The sequence below is a fragment of the Psammomys obesus genome, unplaced genomic scaffold (genome assembly GCF_907164565.1).
Source record: "Psammomys obesus unplaced genomic scaffold, mPsaObe1.curated_primary_1811, whole genome shotgun sequence".
NCBI classification, from domain to species: domain Eukaryota; kingdom Metazoa; phylum Chordata; class Mammalia; order Rodentia; family Muridae; genus Psammomys; species Psammomys obesus.
Genome location: NW_026596040.1, coordinates 37570435 through 37591809, shown reverse-complemented (window position 1 = coordinate 37591809; position 21375 = coordinate 37570435). Strand labels below are relative to the sequence as shown.

Genomic DNA, 21375 nt, shown 5'->3' with positions numbered 1-21375 from the left:
ATGGAATATATGATGCATAGTGTCCATCTTTACATGATGGATATGGATAGTGTTGGTCCAGCTTCTTGGTGAGATTTTTCCAGAGTACTTAATGCTGCTTGATTCATTTCAAATTTCTCCTTTTATATGCTTACGCTGGATTTATTTATTTTTAATATAACATGAGACAATCTTTTATGAAAGTAAATCATGTTAACAGCTTAGGTTGGCTTCAAACTCAGATTCTCCTGTGCCTCCTTTGAAGTTCTGGGATTCTAAGTGCTCCTGGCAAGACTGCCTACTCTTCAGTAACAGGTTTTCCCTGCTCTTGAGATAACCAATGTATTTATCTTTGCTGTCAGTTATGTCTTCTCATTGTTTCTTTTGGAGATACTGAATGCTTGGCTCATTATTCTCTTTTATTCATTCTATTCACTTATAGATTATATATTTCTGCTTTGGGTATTTACTTTTATAATTTTAATACTCACATGTAGCTTAGTAAAATCTGCGGTTCACAGTTTAACTCCTCTGGAGGTGGAGAGATGAATAATAGACAAAGTCTACGTAATGCTTTAGCCAATTTTCTTCTCAAATATCGATCTTAAATTTTGGGTAAATATTTCTTCTTGTCCCTTGTGTTGGTTGCTGTTATGTTTTACGGTTGATTCTTGCTGAGATATGTTACATGGCTATCAATGTTTTGTTCACTTTTGTGTGTAAAAGAGGGGCAGAGTCTTCCTTCATATGTAAGGTAGACTGGCCTTGAACTCAATATGTAGCCCAGGATAACCTCAAACTCTTGTTTCTATTGCTTTGGTCTCCCAAGTGCTGAAATTTATAGGTACAATACACCACACCCAAAAGTACATTCTAGTGGCTATTTAAGCACGGGTGTAGGACACATATCCATTCTCTTTGCTAGAATAAAAACTTGTTAATTTCCCCCCTCGCCTGAAATAACTTATGGAATGTATGGTTGACATGCATTCTTGCCGAGAATATTAAAGGTGTGGTTACATGAATTTATAACCTCTGTTACAACTGTTGATGACAGCAGCGATTCATTTGTCTGGTGGAATTTTCACAAAGTGACCCGCCAAACCTGCTTCCTCTCAGAGCTTTCTCTTTGACTTTGGTTTTACACAGTAATATAGATTCCTTCATAAACTCTAGTCTATGAGTCTTTTAGCTACTTTAAACTGACAATTCAGACCTTTTTAAAAAAATAAAACTTCTGGCCATTATCTATTTGAATATTTCTTCCAACATTCTCTGCTTCTGGAACTCTTACCCAACTTCTACCAGATTTCCCTTCCTCCCCCACTCTCATGGCTTCTCATGTTTCCTTCCCAGCCCTTTCTCTCTGTGTGCCACCTGAGGGTTTGCCCAAAGGCTCACAGTTCATTAATTCTCTCTTCAGCATCCTTAGTTGCTTTGTTTAGCTCACCTGCCAGGTGCTCATCTTTGGTAGCCATCTTTTCATTTCCTGTGTTTTGGTTTGGTTCTTTTTTCGAATGTGCTGTTTTTAATGGTGCTGTAACCTTTTCAATTCCTTCTTTCATGCTGTTAACAGTTTTTTAAATTTTAAGTTATAGGTTCTCCCGCACCCCTCCATTATCTGAAAAGCCTGGGAATTTCATTCTGGTTGTTGTGTGGATTACAGCTTCATCATGGTGGATCACATCCTTAAGTGTTTTAGAGTTTTGGAAAATAAACTCACTCTAAGACTTCATTTGTGGGAATCTTATGCAATCTTGGAAAGGTTTTTGCACAGTGCTAAAGGTTTTTGCTATGGTTTTGTTGTTGTTTTGTGTTTTGAGACAGGATCTGTTATAGAGCCCTGACTGATCAAGAGCTCACTGTGTAGACCAGGCTGGCCTAGAACTCACAGAGATCAACCTGCCTCTGCCTCCTGAGTGCTGATTAAAGGCATGCGCCACCACATCCAACTCGAACCAATATTCTTGTGTGAGGAGAGAGGGACTATGAAATCACACACGTAGCGTAACAATCAGACTTCAAGCTCCACACAGCATAGGTCTGCAGTTGATCTGTGTTTAATTTTTAGCCATTGCAGGGATGCAGCGACTCTGCCTGTGAGCCATTGGTCTGCGTTTCCACGGAAGTTTCTCCAGGGCTCCTGACTTCATGTGTGGTTCTAATTTCAATTTCTTGCCTCATTCAGGCCCTATGTCTCATTTTCTGGCCCCCAGGGAGCCTACAAACCTGTCTTCTAGATCGACGAGAATGACAGCCCTCCTTAGAGGAGCCACAGGATCAGTGCACACAGCTAATACTTTGGTTTTGAGTCTTTCCTTCATGCCTGGTACCTGAGGAGTTTCCTTTTTTTTCATTCAGAAATACATGTTGAATTATTTGATGTATTCTACCCCAAATTTACATGTGTCTGTAACTTTTCTGGCTCCTGTGTTTTCCCACCAAATTGACAGAAGTGACAGAAAAACGCCTGTCTCCACCTGTGACCAGCACTCCCTCTCAGTGCCTGCAGCTGTGTCTGTGTGCAGCTGCCGCTTCACCTGTGAGGCCAGGTTAATCCCGCCCATCCCTCCGTCACACCCCACTTTATCCCACGCCACTACGATGACTTACATTATGCCCCAATGCAGTCCACATAAGCACAGAGCTTATGACAGTTAAGGCAATAAAGAAATTAAGTGAGAGTGAGCTCCTAGGGATGTGAAATTTGGGGTTTTTTTCATGGTTTTGGATACAATTTTAATCAGCCCAAATCCAGGCTTATCATCGTTCTAAAAACCACACATACACACAGAGAGAGCACGTTTTGAAAACCTATCACACACACACACACACACACACACACATATACATTCGACCACACAAAGTAGATACCCTGCGTTTGAGGCTAACCATGGCAAATCACAGCATGAGAAGAGAGCTGCTAAACAGAAGGACCAGCGCACGGGAGGGGCTGGAGCTGCCTTCCTCAGCTGGGATTATAAGAAACAGCTGTTCTAGGGAGCAGTGCTAGGCATGGCTTGTGAGAAAAGGATTCAAACCCATTACCTGTGTCTCCATACTCTCCAAAGATATTGATGAAGACATCAGCATCTGTCCCTGCTCCCAGCACGTCACCAGTGTACACCTTGATTTCATACTTGTTTCCTGGGAACAAGAACAGAGAAAATCTTGCCTCATTAGAAATCCGAGAAGAGAAAACCACAGGCACATACACAGCTACCAAAGCATCCATCCTTCCCACAGATGCCCAGAGGATAATGAGTTATCAGCATTACTGTCACTGTCATCACTGTCAATAACAGCCCAAGAAAAAAGTCACTTACGGTTGGCTTCAAAAGGCCATCACTAAGCTCTGTGTAATACTCAAGTCAGAGGTAAAAGAGACTTTCTGTTTTCATCTAACATACTCCCAAATGGCCACCCCGAACCAACATCTACCATCATATCTCCCTCAACTACTGAAATGACTCTAACTGGGTCCTCTACACACCTATCAGATTTTTCTGTCCATTTTCCACACTGTATAACAATGCTGAAGTTCACTGGAGTGACTGAATTCTGCAGATGAAAATAAAATTTGTATGTATCGAGGCCATAGGCAGCACAAAAACGAAACTAAAATCATCATCAGTGGCAGGCAAAATACATGTTAAAAGACCAACCTCTGCTTCCTGCGTCATTGCCACATTCACTAGACAAAAATCAATTCATTGTAACCCCAAACACAGCCTCAGTCATGGCCTCAAATAGGGCAGGGTTAAAACGCACTTGACAGGGCTGAGCTCTGGCCAGGTCTTGCCTTAAGGTAGGGAATAAAGGCCAGAAGACAGTATGTATGGTTAGGGCGAGGAGACTCTTTCAGGTTTTCTCAGATGGCTGAGACAATTCTCCTTTCCTTTTTTTCCTTCCTTCATGGCTTTTTTGTTCTCTTCCTGCCCCGTTTGCTAAGCTGATTGAAAACTGGTTATTCTAGGCAAGGGCCAGACAGCTGGCCCTTCTGCCCACCTCCTCCCTAGTTCTATCCCTGCCCCCCACCTCCAGCCTCTGAAGGTATTTGTCCTCTGTCTTCTCCAGCTCTGCTGACATCGGTGTGATGACATCAAGTTTTGCCACCACCTGCCTTATCCTGTCTATCATTGCCTGAAAGTAAGTCTCTCATTGCCTCTGAAACTTAGAAAAGGGGATATATTCAAGATGTCTTTCCTCCTCCCTCTACCCACTTTCTTCGCCCCCTTCCACGTCCCCTAGCGCACTGCTAAACCTTCGGGCTGTGTGTTGGAATGCAAACTGAACCCAGTTCCCTGAAGCTTGAAGTCCCACAGAAGTTGTTGAGAGCAAAGAACTAAGGAGAAGATTCTACGCCTGCCCATTTCCCACCTCCAGAATTCTCTGTGGCACAGGATCAGCCTGGAGAAGCCATGTACCACAGAATCTGAAAGGGGCACACAGAGGGCACCCTTCTCCCTCCAGTGCACGGCAGTCGGTCTTTGCCAGTGGAAACATGATGCTTGTAATAGATGGTGTTTCCACTCCACAATCCTCACTCAGTGAGGCCCACAGAGTAAGAGACAGGACTCCTCTGATCCTGAGGTCGGCAACTGAGGGCTCTGGGAGGAACAGTCATTGCCAGAATCTACCTCTGCTTTCTCAATCATGTATACACCTTGACATAGCAGCTGGAACCAGAGCCCTTCAGAAGACACCAGGCCCAGTGAGCCTATGGGAACTGGCTTGACACTTGGGCCTCGAGCTGCCTGGAGAGTGGGTTAAAGCACCTTCCATGAGGGGATTCTAGGTCATGTGGTTTGTAAGTAAGGCTTTAGTCAAAGCCAATTGATTCTGTTCTCATCACCTCCAAGTTTCAGAGGCACTAAACACCATGACCAAGGCAACTTAGAGAAGAAAGAATTGGTGGGAGTGGAGGGAGCAGGGAGCCTATGGTTCCAGAAGGATCAGAGTCCATCATGGCATGGAATCATGGCAGCAAGAGGCAGAAACAGCTCAAACCACAAGCAGGAAGCAAAGAGAGCAAACTCGAAAGGACACAAATCCTTACATTCTCAAAGCCTGTCTCCAGTGACGTAATACCTCTAACAAGTCCACACCTCCTAAGCCTCCCCAAACAACTCCACTAGTTGGGGGCCAGTATTCAAATGCCTGAATCTATGGGGGGGCATCTCATACCACCTTTGCCACAAGGCAAGAAAGACCCTGCTTAGTGATAGCAAGATTGCAGGTTACTGCAGCTGGCCATGACAAGGTGGCTGTTTCCAAGCACCTCACAGTAAGGAGCGTCAGTGGGAGTTCACAGGCATTGTGGAGCAGAGGTAGGAAAAGAGACATAGGGAGGCATTTGTAGAAAGTTTGTTCCGAGTCATTCCAGGACACAGACTTGACATGACTGGGCCAGATCATAAGGAGGGCATTTTAACTCTTCAAGTTTTTTGAAGAGAAAAAAAAATGCAGCAAAGGAATGGAGAGCCCTTTGGGTGAGTCCTTCACCCCTAGAGACACCTAAGCAGTTACTATGTACCACACAGTTGAGCAAGTCTGAGCAAGACCAACCAGTGTGGCAAGGGGAGCCTCCCTCCACGGGCGGATGTGCCCCCAGGTGGCGCTATGTTTGAACATGAAATGCCCCCTACTGCGTCACATTTTGGTCCCTAAATTCTAGTGCTGTTTTGGAGGAGGTTATATATGAGACTGCACTGTGTTGCAGAAGTGTGTCTCTGGGGAGAGGCCTTCAGCGACCTGCTTGTGGTCCTAACCCAAGCTCTCTGCTTTCCGGTCAGCTCTGTGGAAAGAGCTTCCCACCAGCACCCAGCCACTCCGTGATGCCCTTCCCGGCTGTGATGGGCTGAAACACCCTGATCCTGGAGCCAGTAGGCTCTTCTTCCCATAAGTTTTGTTTTTTTTTTTTTTTTAGTTCTGCCTTGTAATTTGTCACTGAAGAGTCAAAAATAACTAACACACATGAGCTTTTGTATGTAGAATTCATCCCAAGATCCACTCATCAATAAGATGGCCAAATGTTGTCAGCCTTGGATGGAGGACCTGGCAACCTGACAACATGAAATTGTCCAGAATGAAGGGGAGGGACATAGAAGGCCTGAAGAAACCCTGCCCAAAGGTCAGGAGGAAATGGCGAAGCCGGGAGAAAGATGTTATGAAGAAAGGGATGAAAGAGGATCCCCAGGGGAGAAGGTCACATCCATGCCAACGCCATGGTGACCTGCTCTCTCGGATGAGTGGTACTAAGCATGCATGTGGGACTTTGCAGCTTACAAAGCACTTGCACGTCTTTGAAGTCGTGTGATCCGGAGGTTGGTCTTATGATACAGGAAAGGCAGGTACCACTGACATCGTAGCTTACAGACAAGGACACCAGAGCTTCAGAGTGCGCGGTGACCTGCCCAGGTCGTGCAGCTGTGAAGTGTCACCGTCTCCTGCCTTCGGGCCCGAGGTTCTTCCAAGATGCATATGGCCTCCCCCGCCCCAAGTGGGGTCAGGATACTTGGCATGTGCCAGTTAGGACATATTCCATCTCTGTTACAACGACTCAACCCTGCTGCTACGGCACAGACGCAACCATATGCTTCTGACCAGGGATGGGTGAGGAGACCTGCTCATAAAGGAGCATGAAGAACTTTCTGGAGGACAGAAACGGTCAGTGTGCTGCAGTAGTGACCATAGGCCTTCCTTTCCCCAAGCACTCAAACTACGCCAAGTGGACAGGTGTATGCTAGACCTCAAGGAAGCTCTTTAAAAAGACCATACTACATGAACAAAATGAGTACAACCGGGTCCCAGTTAAGTTTTCCTTACTGATGCCTCATTGGAACCCCAGAATTTTGTATACCATGAGTAATATTTGTCCTTTGGCTTCAATTATTTAAAAACATATATAAGTCATGATTTGCCCACACAAACAGGTGGCAGCTGGGTTTGGCTTGGGGATATAGTGTGTTCCCAGGTCTGTGTGTGTCTGTGTCAGGCACTCAGTCCTCAGGTGAGAGCAGAGCTGTCGCGTCACAAAGTGGGCTGTCCCCACTGGATAACAAGTGTTTTAACCGGTGACTGGTGACCGCGCCTCCTAGGGCTCTGGAGACTGGGGACTATCTCCTTTCTCTGAAGGGGTGGAGCATGTCCCCGGGGTGAGGGCAGTTCGGGGCCAGCTCTCTCTGCCCACACCGTGCAGCATGCAGTGGAGGCTAAGTCTGGAAATGCAGGATGACACAAGCACTCAGCACCGGTGCACCTCACTCCACACACACCCTGCCCTTCATCCCTGCCTTGGCTCAGAGGTAGTGCCGAGCAGAGATAGAAAGAGTGTGGGGGGGGGGGTGTCAAATTGAAGAAGGAGAGTGAGCGTGGCGCAGGCTGTGGGAACCGCCTGAGCCAGCTCTAGAATTGGCTTGTGATTTGCCCATTTGGTGTGCTACTTGTAAAATTCTACCGAAACTGACTCCGTCCTTTCAGCAGGGTTACCATAAGCCCTTCCAGGAGCTTTGTGCAAATAAGAATCCTTGCCTCAAGACACTCTGGCGCCATCTGTTGGACAATTGTATTGAGCACACAAATCTATGTCTCCTGAAAAAGTTGAGCAGGGGAATATATCTTAGGCCAGCAACCTTACCACAGCAACAGCCTTCCTTCGCTAAAGGTCAGTGTAAGTTCAGAAAGGCCAAATTAATTCGAGCGTTACTCTGAACAACACACAAGGAGGGAGGCAGAGCCCGCCTTGAAATAGTGCATAGTGCCTTCCAAAGCTACCGCAGCCAAGCTGTGCTGGGGAGTGAGGGTCTGCTTGTACCTCCCAGGCCTCTTGTCCTGCTCCGTGGATGCACACGGCCTTGCCCTGTTTCCTCTCTGCAGGCTGGAGGCAGAGGTACGAGGGCTGCCACCCTGCCAACAGGAAATCTGTCCCTGAAGGCCAGCGGAAGCACCTGTGTGGGCTTCCCAAAAAGGCAGAAGCTGGCAGGCCCTGGCAGCTAAGCCTGGTGTGCCAGCCACCCCCGCAGCCTCCCCTGCACTGTCTGGAACAGTCAGCACACAGCAGCGACACAAAACGTCTCCGGAGAGCGCCCTGGCGGAGGGGAAGGCTCGGGGATGAGGAGCTGGTTCCCCAAATCTTGGTGTGTAAGTACAGGTGAACTTGGAGAGGCTGCTGGGCACGACCCCACTGCATGTTTAGTGCATGCCCCTGTCTGAGCCTCGTGGCCCCAGGAAAAAAAAAAAAAAAAAGAATGTCTCACACCAACACCGACTAAGCCTAGGCTGGAGGCCTGTACGTGGTTAACTGTTGTTGTTTTAGAAATAGCCAAAAGTCAACTGTGCCTTTCTCTCCCCTCCAAGCATCCCCAAACACGTGTATATGGACCGGAGCCCCAGCCGTTGGGGCTGCGGCGAAGCTGGGGAAGCTGCTGGTGTCATTTTCACCCCACCCTGTAGCTCGCACTAGCTGAGGCGCTGGAAGGGAGAATTCACAGGCGGTGCGGGGGAGGACATGAAAAACGCAGGGGGAGAGATGGGGTGGGGGTGGGGGTGTGGAAGGCTCCCTGGAAGGTGCTGATGTTCTCTCCCAGCTAGACAAGGCTACTCCACCCTGCGCGGGTCAGGGAAACTAGGTGGACTGGCAGCAGTGCCGCAGCTGGCCACAGGCCCTAGAATTCGGCCCAGAGACCCTTCTCCCTGACCCTGAACCTGCCCCAGCATCTCCCATCGCTAGTAGGTCCAGCCGTCTTCTCCCTCTATCCCCAACGGCCTCCGGTATGCATTGGCAACTCCTGTGTTCAGAGACCCAGGGCTCTTTCTTTGTGTTTCCCCACAATGCCCTTCTCTACTCTCTCACTCTCTCTTGCAGTCTGCGAATAGTGTTTTCTGTTTTCCTCAGAATGGCCTTTGCATCCTTGCTAGTAGATATATCCAAACAAGAGCCTCTTCATGCCGAGGATCTTTGAGGGCTGGTCACACCTATAACCTCACTCCTCACAGCAGCGGACCCTGCTGTGGTCTGCGGAACGTCCCCCATGGGCTCCTTTATTTCAACAATTGGGCCCAGCTATTTCGAGGGGTGGTAGGACCTTCTGGACGTGGGGCCTACCTGGCTGACCCTAGCTGGAATATGTAAGGCTGTAGCAGTAAGGCTAGAGAGCTGTAACTTGGTCTCAGTTCTGGCCCAAGCCATCTGTTTCCCTGGCAGTGACCTATGACAAGCAGCTACTGTAGTCTCCCAAAGCCACAGGGCTGCCTACAGCTATGCCTTCCCCACCATGACGGAACGTGTCCTCTCAAACTGTGAGACAAAATAAATCCTTCCTCCCTTAAGTTGTTTCTGCCAAGTATTTTGTCACAGTCCAAGAAAGTAACTCTATAGACCATAATTGCTACGGTGGCACATCTGACTGATGAGGAGAAAGGAGGTCAAGAAACTTGACCAAGCTCATACTTGAGAAAGGGTTAGGCCTAAACTGGAACTCAAGGGATCTGAACAAGCAGGCTCCCACATGCCGTACCAGCTCACACACCAACTCTTTCAGAGTCCACACTGCACCCACTCCTGAACTCCTGGTGTCCGTGGCGCCCACTGGCACTTGCATGGTCAAACACAGGCTCTGGGTTTAAGCTCACCACAGCCTGGTTGGCAATGCATTGAAGCATCCCTTGGGAGAGGGAGAGATGGCTCAATCAATAAAATGCTTGTCTTGCATGCATAAGGAGCTGAGTTTAGCCCTCAGAACCCATGTAAAAGAACTAGCGTGGTGGTATGTGCTTATAATCCATCGCTTGGGAGACAAAGCTGGCTGGATCTATGGGGATTACCAGCTATCTGGCCTAGCCTCGCTGGCAAGCACCAAGCCAATAAGGGACCCTTTGATGTCCACATACACGTGCACCCACATACATGTACCAGTACACACAAACTCACGTTAAATAAATGACTAAAATATCACTTGGCCTTTAATAGTTGTTCGTGAACAATCATCTACCCCCTCCTTAGCTCTATAAATACATAGCATATTTTCCCAATAAGCTGTTAACATATACTGTATTGTTACCAATGCAGCGCTGTGGCGTTAGAACACAGTGTAGAAGCCTCCGTTCCTCACAGTTCACCTTGCTCTCCCCACCTCCACTGGCTCACAAGCAAGCTCTGCGGAGCTCTCTCTACATGTCCCTTGGTGGCCACTGGCCCTTGTTCCCATACCCGCTGCTCTGAGCGCACGCGCGCGCACGCGCGCGCGCGCGCGCACACACACACACACATACACACACGTCCTCCCTCAGGAACCCCACCCACTTGTCCCAGACTTCTCTACGTTGCTACGGTTTCTCTTCCCAGACACTGCTCACCAGTGGCAAGAGAAACTAGAACTTTTCTCAGCTTTTCTCAGAGTCAAGTGATTGACACTCCTACATGCAGGAGCCTGGACATGTGTAAACTGTGAGACGAGCTGTGTGAGCTCTGCTCGTAACAGTTTACAGGAAAGGGATGGTTCTGTCCAGTGTGCGTAAAGCAAGCACAGCATTCTTAACAATACTAAAATGTCCAAGCCAGGAGACTGAAGGGTGAGCTGTGATGTCATTCTACACACGGGCTACTCTGTAGCTGCTTAAAATAATGGTTAGATTAGGCAATGCTGTACTGTGGCGTTAGGATACAAACATCTCTATTCTAAGAGACCGCAACTTTTGCTGGACCTACAGCCAAGTTAATAGTCGACCTTGAGTTCCCTTAAGACTCTAAGGCTGTTATTCCATAGTGTGCTCAGCCCATTTGTTTAACCTGTCTTCAAGAGAACAAGGTAACAAAAAAATCTTACTTTCCTTGGATTTCCTATGTAATTGGCCTTTAAAACCTAAGCAAAGGCATAGCTATAATCTTAAACTATGCACCCTTCCATGCCCTTGACGTGTGCATGTTATATTTTACATATATGTACATACATACATGTGTTATGATTTTTTGTTGCAAATAGCAAATATTGGTTGGAAGTAGGTTGGAAGCATTTTTATAGAATGAATAATATTCACTGTTGAACACAATATATGGACATCGGTTGATAGCATTGGTTTGTTTTGTTATCTGGGTCAGTTGTGGTCAGTTAGAGGCAACAATGTAATCCCTTGTAAAACTTTAAAGATATTGGTAAAGTGTTCCTCAATGCTTCTCCATGTGATGCTTTCTGTGCTGTTCAATAAAGAGAAAGATCCTTTGTTAGGGACGGACATGCAGACACAGACATACAGGGACAGATAAGACAGCATTTGGGCAAGTGTCTGACAGGTTCAGACCCATGCAAGAGACAGGCAGGGACAGTGAAAGATACGAGGAGAGCCAAGTAGAGAATTCAAATCTGAGCCTGCTCCTGGTCAAGTGATATCAGTGGGGAGGTGCTTTATTGATTTTTGTCCATGATGGGACACCAGTGCATTATTGGTGACTCTGAGTTTATTATTAACATCCAAAATGACTACACGGCACAGCAGCGTTGAGTCAAAACATGGTTACAGATCTGAGAATAAATCAATATGTTATGTTTAATACACTTATAAATCCAAAATTTGGGGGGGAAGAACAGGAAGGAAATTCGCAAGGGTGTGATGCCACAGCAGTCTTGCGCAGGCACTGGTTTCTGGCAATGGCTCACTCCGGGTCCATGTTTACTGAGCAGTGCTGCACTGCGGCACGTGCTCTGATAGAAACATCTCTGCTATTCTCCGAGAAGCACCGCCTGTGAGTGGGGTAGTAATAACACCTTCCTTATAGGCCACTGTGCATATCAAATGTACTTTATGATAGATAGATAGATGATTGATAGATAGATAGATAGATAATAGATAATAGATAGATAATAGATAGATGATAGATAGATAAATAATAGATGACAGATAGATGATAGATAGATAGATAATAGATAGATAGATAGATAATAGATAGATGATAGATAGATTATATGTAAATAGATAGACAGATGTTAAACAGATGAATACTTTCCTTTTTTTTTTTTTTTTTTGTAAGAATTATGCCTGTCATGAGTAAGTGCCAAGGAAAAATTGCCTACTACTATCTTTGGATAATAAGATTAGGAAATGCTTTGGGGTTTTTTTTTTTTTTGTTTGTTTTTGTTTTTTTTTTTTTTTGCATATTTTTCTGTAGTTTGAGTTTGTAGGCCATTTTTCCCCCCTGTCATTGGAAATAAAGAATAAAGCCACCTACTGTCAATGCTGTAGCCCTAGCCTCTGTTTTGAAAGAAACCCTTGAGCATCTCTGCCAACTTCCTGTGCTTTGTGTTGGCTTTGACACCAAAGATCTCCAGGAGGCTGGAGGGAGGATTGAGGACTGGAGGGTGGAAGAAGGGGAGACTCAAAAGCCAAGGGGTAGACTTCCAGCACCCAAGAAGTAGGCACCTTTCTGAGACTCACTGGGCTCCTCTAATGCTCACCTGGAATCCAGAGGAGGACTACCAAGAAGCCAGTGGTACTGGACTGGGCACCCACATGGGGTTAGGGCCAAAGCAGAGCCTGACCAAAAGTTCCTGTTTTCTTGGGCACACAATGTGAGACAAAAAATATTCTATTTCCATAAATGAAAGGTTTGTTTTCAAAATATCCATTTAAAAAATCAAAATAACCTTTGGGCGGTGACACATACTTTTAATCCCAGCACTCGGGAGGCAGAGGCAGGCTGATCTGAGTTCAGGGCCAGCCTGGTCTACAAAGCATGTACCAGGACAGCCAAAGCTACACAGGGAAACCCTGTCTCAAAACAAAACAACAAAATAACCAAGTTTGGAGGAAACCTATAGTTCCATGTCTTCTCCAAAGGTTCTGGTTGCTTATCTGAAGGAGCCTGTAGCTGGCTGTGGTCCTGGTAAGAGCAGAGGCCTAGGTGATGCTGGGACCGGAGAGTATAGAAGAGATACAGCTAACAGCCCATTGTTTCCCCGTGGACCCTCACTCTGCGGAGGGCCTAGCCAACTCCTTCCCACCACGAATTCAGCCTGAGCTCCACCTCCTCCGTGAAGTCCTTCTGATTCTACTTCCACCATGCTATTAGCCTAAGCCACGCCCACTTAAAGTATATTAGTTTTCTTTTCTGCACTGTGGCTATTGACTCTGTCCTCTAAGCCTCTTAGCTTGGAGAGAGAGAGAGTTACACACATCCACCGTGAGCGCAGGATTTGGTGCATAGGAATAGCAAAACGAGTCACTGAATGAATGTGATTAAGAGCAAGGCGAGCCAGCATCCCAGCATCGAGAGCCCAGGGCTCCCGCTCTGCCCCGCCGTCAAGCTGTGTGACCAACAGCAGGTTGCTTGGCTCCCCTGGGTTTCCATTTTCCCTTCTGTAAAGTGGAGGAGGAGTAGATAAAAAATCCCTTTTAGTCCTAAAATTCTCTTTTATGCCTCAGCAGAGCCTCTTTGTGAGCGGTTCCCTCTTCCCACTCTTTCCGGAGACGGATTTTCTGCAATGCTAGGTAGGAGCAGATGGGGTGGGCGGCGAGTGAGGTCAGGGAAGGTGACTGCTTCGGGCCTGCCCCTCCCACCCATCCGCCCCAACCCCCACCCTTTCCCTGTCGTTGTGGGACTGGAGCCCCTCCACAGGGTTACAGGAATGACATACACCCTCAAGCAGCACCCACAGCCAGCAGAGCCCTGGCAAGCAAGTTAGGTGAAGAGGAAATGTCAGTGAGAAGGAAGAAAGCAGGGAAGAGAGACTCTCTCTGCAGACTCCAGATGTTGTGGAGGCCGAGAGCCCGTCCACAGTTGTCTTTAGTCTGCCTGGATCCAGGAAGGGATGGTGGCGCTGATAGTCCTTTTCTGAGGGGCCACCAGCTGCAGACTGGGCCTCAATCACAAGAACCAGAAGGGTTCTAAGTGTTGGTGAGGGGAGACACTGGGGTGCCAAGGCCCCCGCCACCCCCAGGCTTCATGCTCAGGTCCCCACATGACCTTAGACAGAAACTGATGCTCCCTCCATATTAGTGACTTCTGAATCCCTGTGGCCACAAGGCCTAACAGAAACAGCATCAGGGAAGAGGGTTTACCCAGGTTCACTGTACCCAAGGGTTCGCAGCGCAGCTGAGTACACTGAGGTAGGACCCTGTGATGGAGGCCGTTCACATCACAGTGAGCCAGAGAGAGGCCAGCTATGACCTTCCAAAGCCCTGCTCTAGTGATCCGCCTCTGCCAGCCTGGCCTTACCTCCTAAAACAGCAACATCAGATGGGGAACAAGCATTCAAAAGGTGAGCCTACTGGGGACATTTCAGGTTCAAAAAACAGCACCCAAGTGAGAACAGTACAGCGCTCAAGCGTCTGCTCCTGCTAGTACAGAAACGAGGGAGAAGTGGTTACAGCAGAAGAGAAGCACCAAAGGCAATCTCTTCCTGCCCTACACTCACCCGTACTCTGTACCTACTGAACTCCAGAGCACCTGGTCCAGCCATTCCACAGAGGAGACATGTATGGGAGAGGAGCCCCAGGTCTCACTGCTACTGGCTTTGGAAAGCCAGAGCCAGAACTTGGGACGAACATTCATTTCATGTGCCTTCTGGCCTTAAAAGATGTGCCTTAGATCTCAAAAGTAATAATTCATTTACTCTATGGTATTATTCTCTGGTACCCAGTACAATTGCTTAATCATTCAGTGGTATCCAGAAGAACCCGAGAGAGGGCATAACTACTGGTTTCCTTGGCAGAGCCTCACGGTTGTTGCTTTGCATCAGTCACCTAGCAACCATGATGTGGCATAGGTGTAGGTGCCACGCAGTCCTCTGGAAAGTCACGATCCACTGCTGGCCAAAATAACGTGCAGATACCCTATTGTAGAAGGAACCTCTTGTGTATTGCATGGATGCAAACACCTGTCAATTAAAAAAAAAAAAAAAAAAAAAAAAAACATGGCCTATAGCTGAGGCAGGAAATAGAAGGTGGAACATTGGGCAGGCAGAGGGATTCTGGGATAGAACCAGGCACAGGAGATTCAGCTGGTAAGATGTGAGGAGGACAAATAGGTGGTTCCTGAGCACAGGTAACCAGCCATGTGACAGAATGTAGGTTAGTAAAAATGGATTATTAAGTTATGAGCTAGTCAGAGAAGAGCCTACCTATATGGCCTAGGTATTTATAAATAATATTTTGAGTCTCATGAGTCCTTATTCTGGGAGCTTAGAGATGGCAGAAAAACACATGCGCAGAATGCCACATTCCCTGCTTAGTCTGTCCTCTCAGCAGATACATACTGGGAACCATACCTAACGGGGCCTTACTGAAACCTTGTGCAAATCTAGCTTAGGGTATAATCATGGCATAGCATAGCACAGGCTGAAATGCTGTTATAACCTAGTTACTCTGTGAAAAGCCAGAAAGAGATGGTGACAGTGAGAACCAACACAATCCATTTCTACCTGTCCTGAGAGCCTGGGCCACTTTCAGCCTCCATACTTACAGCTCTGTTGAGCATAACAAAAGTGGGGGGAGGAACTAGACTGGAAGTTCTGATAAAAATGATGCCCCCCCTTCCATCTATGAGGAAAGCTTGTGTGCGTCTTGAGAGAACTCTTCCCTGGTCTCTGTGAAGCATGTGGCAAGACTTCCAGCACATACAGCACAATAGCAGCTGTTCCTACTATTAATCCAACAAAGATTAGAAGATTTGCTCCTAACAAAGCCTAGGGAACAGGTACCAGCTGGGAGTCAGGGGAGGGGCAAGCCTGGGTCCTCTGGATACAAGGGTCTTCTCCCTCCACTCATGACAGGGTCCGGGTATCACACGTTCGTGAGCTAAGCATGGGTTCCCACCGCCTGGGCATTGAACTGATTCACAGCCTGAGTAGAATGTGACTCTGTGTCTCAGAGGCCTGTCCCATGCTCAGATAGCAGAGCTTCCCCTGAAGGGTTGTAGTGCGGGATGGGCACTAGGTTAAGTGACACAATTGTCTCTACTTCTCAGAGTGTAGGTCCGACTTTGTAGGTTGGACCTAGGCTGTGGCCAGAAGCTAAAAGTAACCACATTCTGGCAGTAAGAAATGCAGGCAAGGGAAGCCCTACACAGGTCTTGCTCGTGCTGTCAAGACTACTAAGGCAAACTCTATGAGACCCAATGCTGGGCCACCCCAAATCTACCCACAGAGGTACCACTGTCTTGTCAAACCTTATTAACCTCAGACGTCTCTACATTGCCTCTCTCAGCATTACCCCACACCCCATCTCAGCCTCAAGAATGTGTCCTGAGTATCCCTGGGTCAGGGAGGGCCTGTTGGACCTGCAATCTTGGCCTTTGTAACTCTGCATCAGACTTATCGACTGAGGGTAGGTTCTGTGCCCAAGAATGTCACACCAGAAACGACAACATCACAGAAGAAGTAGGTGAAATTGGTGAATGAGAAGCCTGGGACAGACCAGAAAGACAGCATGAGAGAAAATCAACATATTATAGGACCTCAAGGGACATCTAGTATGGCTTCCTGGTAAGGTAAGGAGGCAGAAATGACTTACCCAAAGTCACAGTGGTGGAAATGTGGTAGAAGACCCCAGAGCTCTGCCTCCCAGAAGAGAGCTCTTAGAGCCTGTCTGTTGCTGCCTTATGAGTGAAACATCACACATAACCCATATACACAAACCTATTGCCAGCTCATGTTCAAATAAGACCTTAGGAATCAGTTGAGGTGGGAGATGGTGGGGAGTGGGCGGGAAGACACCCTAGTGTTACTCTTGGAATGGCCCAAGCTGAGAGAGAGAGAGAGAGAGAGAGATTTGAAACTTATTTGGTCCTTAGAGTCAAAGAGGCAAGCAGCCATCCCTGCAGTCTGGTGTTTCTTAGCTATTTATCCGTATCTAAACACCTGGGAGTTGCATCCCACGCTGTCAGCCCTGGAGGCTTGCTTTGGCAGCTGCTAAGGAGGATGCTGTGTCTCAGAGTGTGGGAGACTAAACTTGGCTTCAGGCCCAGGGCTTCCATAGGTGTGGAGATGGCTCCATGGCTGCTCTGCCCCTCTGATTCTAGGTTGTAAGAGGGCTGTTCCAGACAAGACACCAGAAACCTTCCAGGAAGAGAGTCAAGCATTCATGATAATGAAAGGGATGCCAAGAGGCAGATGGAAAGACAGAAAATTCACAGCGCCTCTGAAGCAGCTGAATGGCTAAGCCTGGGTTCCCAGGGATAATAAATGCAAATATGCTGGAGAGGTGGCTGCCAGACTTTCATAAGTTCCAGGAGATGCCAGGTCCCCCTGGTACCCTCTCTAAGTGGGAGACAATCATGGAGATGGCTGCCAAGTCCCTGTGCAAGCTCCACGTGTGCCTGAACTGCTTAATTGCCTGTGATGACTGCCTGGACTATATTATTGCAATGCGGGGGAAGCCAGCAAGCAAGAGGACCCACTGGTGCTGGTTCACGTACGGATGTGATAGGAGAATACAGAATGTTTCTCCAGTGACCTTGAATCCTGGGCAGGAACTGAAAACTTGGAGAGCAGCAGCTGCTGCCTTTTCTCCAGGTGAACAGAATCCTGATGCCGTTCATTGTTAAGAGCATTTAATGACCATGCAGAATGAATCAAGAGAAGTGGGCTACAAAGAGATACTGAGTAGACAAAACAATGTTGAAAAAGAAGAACAAAAGTGCAGGTGTCACACTTTCTGATTTCAAAGCTTAATATAACAGGAGTGTACTGACTGGGGAATGAGCACACTGACCAACAGGATAGAACAGAAATAAGCTTCACTTATACAGGCAGTTTTCAAGAGTGAAAGGCAACTCTGTGGATGGAAGAGTAGTATTTATAAATATTATATCTGATTAGAGGTTAATATTTACAAAAAATAAAGAACTCCTAAAACGCAACAAGAAGAAAAATCAAACCACTTTGATATCTAAAACATGAGCAAAGGATTTGAATCGAAATGAAATGTTAAAATGTAAAATGCAAACCAGAACCAGAAAGAGGTACAAATTTGGGCCTACTGGATACTATTTTCAAAACGATAAGCATTGGTCATGATGCAGGGAAATTGGGACTCTCAACACTGCAGGATGGGATGCAAAAATGTTGCAACTACCATCCAAAACGGCCTGGGGATTGCTCAGGCTTCATTATAGAATTGCAACATGATATAAGTCTAAGTCTCACTTGCCCTGGGTGTGGACCCAGCACAGCTGAGCAGTAATTTGATCCATGCTCCCAGGTTTTCAGACGCTTTATCAACAATGGCAAAAGGTGCTGACAAGCCAAATGTGAGAGCCCCTCTCTCTCACTCTCTGTCTGTCTGTCTGTCTGTCTCTGATAGATAGGTAGATGAGAGATGGTGTGCGTGCGTCTGAGCACACGCCTGCGTTGCTTTCTGTACTTTCGGAAGAGTCAGTGCTATCTCTTCAGATGGAATCTGTTCAGTGCTATCTCTTCAGATGGAATCTGTAGGGGTCTCTAAAGAGATACACGCACATTGCTGTGTACTGGTGTCAGCTGTATTTCTGGCTCTAAAGAGTGGTGTTTCTTTACCGAAGTGCTATGCCTTCGTGCTTCAGACAAGCTTACAAGGCTATTACAAAGCCAGTGAGGAAGATGGTGGCTAACGCACATGGTGGCTGAAGAAGGTGAAACCCTTAAAGATGGAATGTGAGTGAGTGAGGCTGGGGCCAGCAGGGTCTGCAACTGGCTCTCACGGGAAGTGGCAGGAACTCCGAGCTGCAGCCGTTCTTTCTTAATGTGGGAGCTTCCAGAAGCTTCTCTCCCCACAGCGCTACCCTAGACTGTCATGTGGCAGAAGCAAGACTAAGATGAGGAGCTGAAAGTAGGAAAATGCCAAGAACAGAAGAAAAAGGGAAAAGGAAAAGATGGTGTTTGATATGGATTGACCCTGACAGACTCAAGAACTCAGGTTGTGTACAGTGTGAGGAGAATCTGAAAATTTCACCCCAAGGAAAAGACAGACAAAGAGCAATGGCAGACAAGCTTCATTTACATGTATGCATGGATGTGCGTGCGCGTGCGCACACACACACAAACCACTTTACTCTCTATAAAATATCTCCTAACTTTATGTGAACCTCAAATATATAATAGAATTTAGAAAAAACTAGTAAAGTTTAAAGTGAACAGTTGCCAATAAGTGTGAAATATTGAACCATACTAGTAACCAATGAAAGAACATTGAGGAGCCCTTCTTATGATCCAACTGAAAAAAATTACACTATACTAACCAAGTGTGGGCAGGATTACATTCGTGGGGCTGTGCTCCATCTGATGTCTACTTCCTGCAGCCATTTAGAAATGCCCATCAAAAGCTCCAGCCAGACTAGTGGGCAGAGGCATTAGCTGCTAGCCCTGACAACCTGAGCTAGATTCTCAGAACCTGCATCGTGGGAGGAAAGAATGACCTTGGACAAATTGTCCTCTGAGCTCCACACTTGCATTATGGCAAATTTGCATTTGTACGTACATGCGCGCACACACACACGCACACACACACACACACACACACCAATATGAAATACATTTTAAGAGCTTTAAGCATGCACATGCTGTTTGACTTAGAAGTTCTACTTTGGAATTTATCATAGAGAAACAGCCTTGAAATCTAAACAATACACTTAGCTGTTTAGAAGAGAGAACCACCACAGATGTCCAACGATGAGGTGTTCAGTGAGTGAATGACATGCTGAAGGACAGAGGTTCTCAACCTTCCCAACGCTGCAGCCCTTTAAACAGCGTTCCATAAACTTCTTTTCATTACTACTTCATAACTGTAATTTTGCCACTGTTCTGAATCATAATATAAATATGTTTTCTGATGGTCTTTTGTGAGTCACGACCCTCAGGTGGCGAACCTCTGCTCTAGAGCATGCTTTGCCACTAGACATAAAAACGTTCAGTAATATTTAGCGGCATAGAAATAACCACGCCATAGAGAAAGGATATGCCAGCCCATTACTTCGTAGCACAGATGCTCAGAAAGGGCTGGAAATTAACGCATCTGTCGCTGGTGGGTGGTGTTCTTCCAGGTGATGTGACTAAAGTATTCTTTTTTATATTTCCATGTGTCTATTTTCTAAACTCTGTGCAATGATGAAATCTGGCTCTGTAAGAAAATAAACTCTTGATAACTTTTTTTTTTAAGATTCAATGAAGTTGCATGTTTAGCACGGTAGGGATTACAGACAGAAAGGCCTGGTACTCAAAGCTGCAGGAAAGGTGGGAAATCAGAAGTAGATGCAGAAATGGAGAGCCACAGCTGGAGACAAAGGGCATGCTTCCTTCTGCCAGGATGGGCTGAACAGAGGGCGGGTCTTGGAGACGGCACCAGCATATGCCAGAGGGCGAAACCAGTGATTTCGATGATGTTTGTTCTGCTGAGTGGCTGAGCACAGGGAAGCTGTCTCTCTTCCCTGCCCAAAGTCCCTCTCCCTTTCAACAAACACTGGCTGGCACAGATGGGATTCCGCTTGGCCCAAGTCAAGAGGAAAACATGGTGAGAGGGGAAGGTGAGCTTCCAGAGCACAGCAAAAAGCCAGGCCCAGGCAGGGAGGGATGTGGGCAGACAAGCTACTGACCTCTGGGCATGTCCATGGGGTCAAAGCTGGCCAAGAGGTCACGGCACCACTGGCGGTCACCTTCCACCTTGCTCAGCCAGTTGTTGCAGTTGAAGTAGTATCGGAGATGGGGCCTCTTCATGTCAGTCACTATCACTCGGTCCAGGTACCAGCTGGCATTCAAGCCTGTGTTGTCGTGCTCGATCCTGGGGGAGAAGCCAACACCTCCATTTCACTGGCAGAACCAAGATGTTCTCCCTTCCATATGAGGGCACCCAGTGATTCCTCCAGAGAGAGGTCCAATCCTTTGCTTGCTTTGGTTTTAGGGTTCCTCGTGTATTCATGGGGATATTTTGCAAGGTAGATATGAGTAGTAAGCCATATTGTCACCCTCTAATAGGGGAGTATTTTCTATCCTAGGAAAATCCAAGTCCCTGAAGCTCTCAGTAGGAGCATCTTGATCTTGCCTTGGTAAGTTCTATGCTGTTTCCTAACCTTGGTCTATGCCAGCACTGTACTCTGTCTGCTCTGTCCCAAGTTGTATGAATGTATCATCCCTTGAAGCCTATAGAGTCAAGGTGGGAAAGGCAGCTAATCCAGACTTTAGGAAGGGAGAGCATAAATGAATATGTAGAAAGCAGAAGCCCCCAGCCCTAGACGTGGTCCCTGGGGCAAACTGTCGCCTCCCATTCCTCTGAGTTGATGAAGTCCCTCTCTTAGTGACTCTCACCCCATGTACTGTTTTCATTCTCATCATCCAAGGATCCCCATCCAGGCCAAGAGTGTCCCATGGAAATGTCACGTGAGCCACACGTACAATTTTAGATTTTTCCAGCAGCCTTGATTTTGACGCTACAAAG

The 21375-nt window shown here is 47.0% G+C and overlaps 1 protein-coding gene across 3 annotated transcripts in view; it reads right to left on the bottom strand.

The window, feature by feature from the left end:
• Positions 1-21375, bottom strand: part of Loxhd1 (lipoxygenase homology PLAT domains 1) — a 150660-nt gene that overhangs the window by 117522 nt on the left and 11763 nt on the right. For all 3 annotated transcript variants that reach the window (XM_055622789.1, XM_055622790.1, XM_055622791.1), the window contains exons 4-5: positions 20537-20721; positions 3028-3126 (exon numbers count right to left, since the gene is read on the bottom strand). In XM_055622789.1, coding sequence (XP_055478764.1) covers positions 3028-3126; positions 20537-20721 — 284 coding nt within the window. The remainder of the gene's footprint in view (positions 1-3027; positions 3127-20536; positions 20722-21375) is intronic.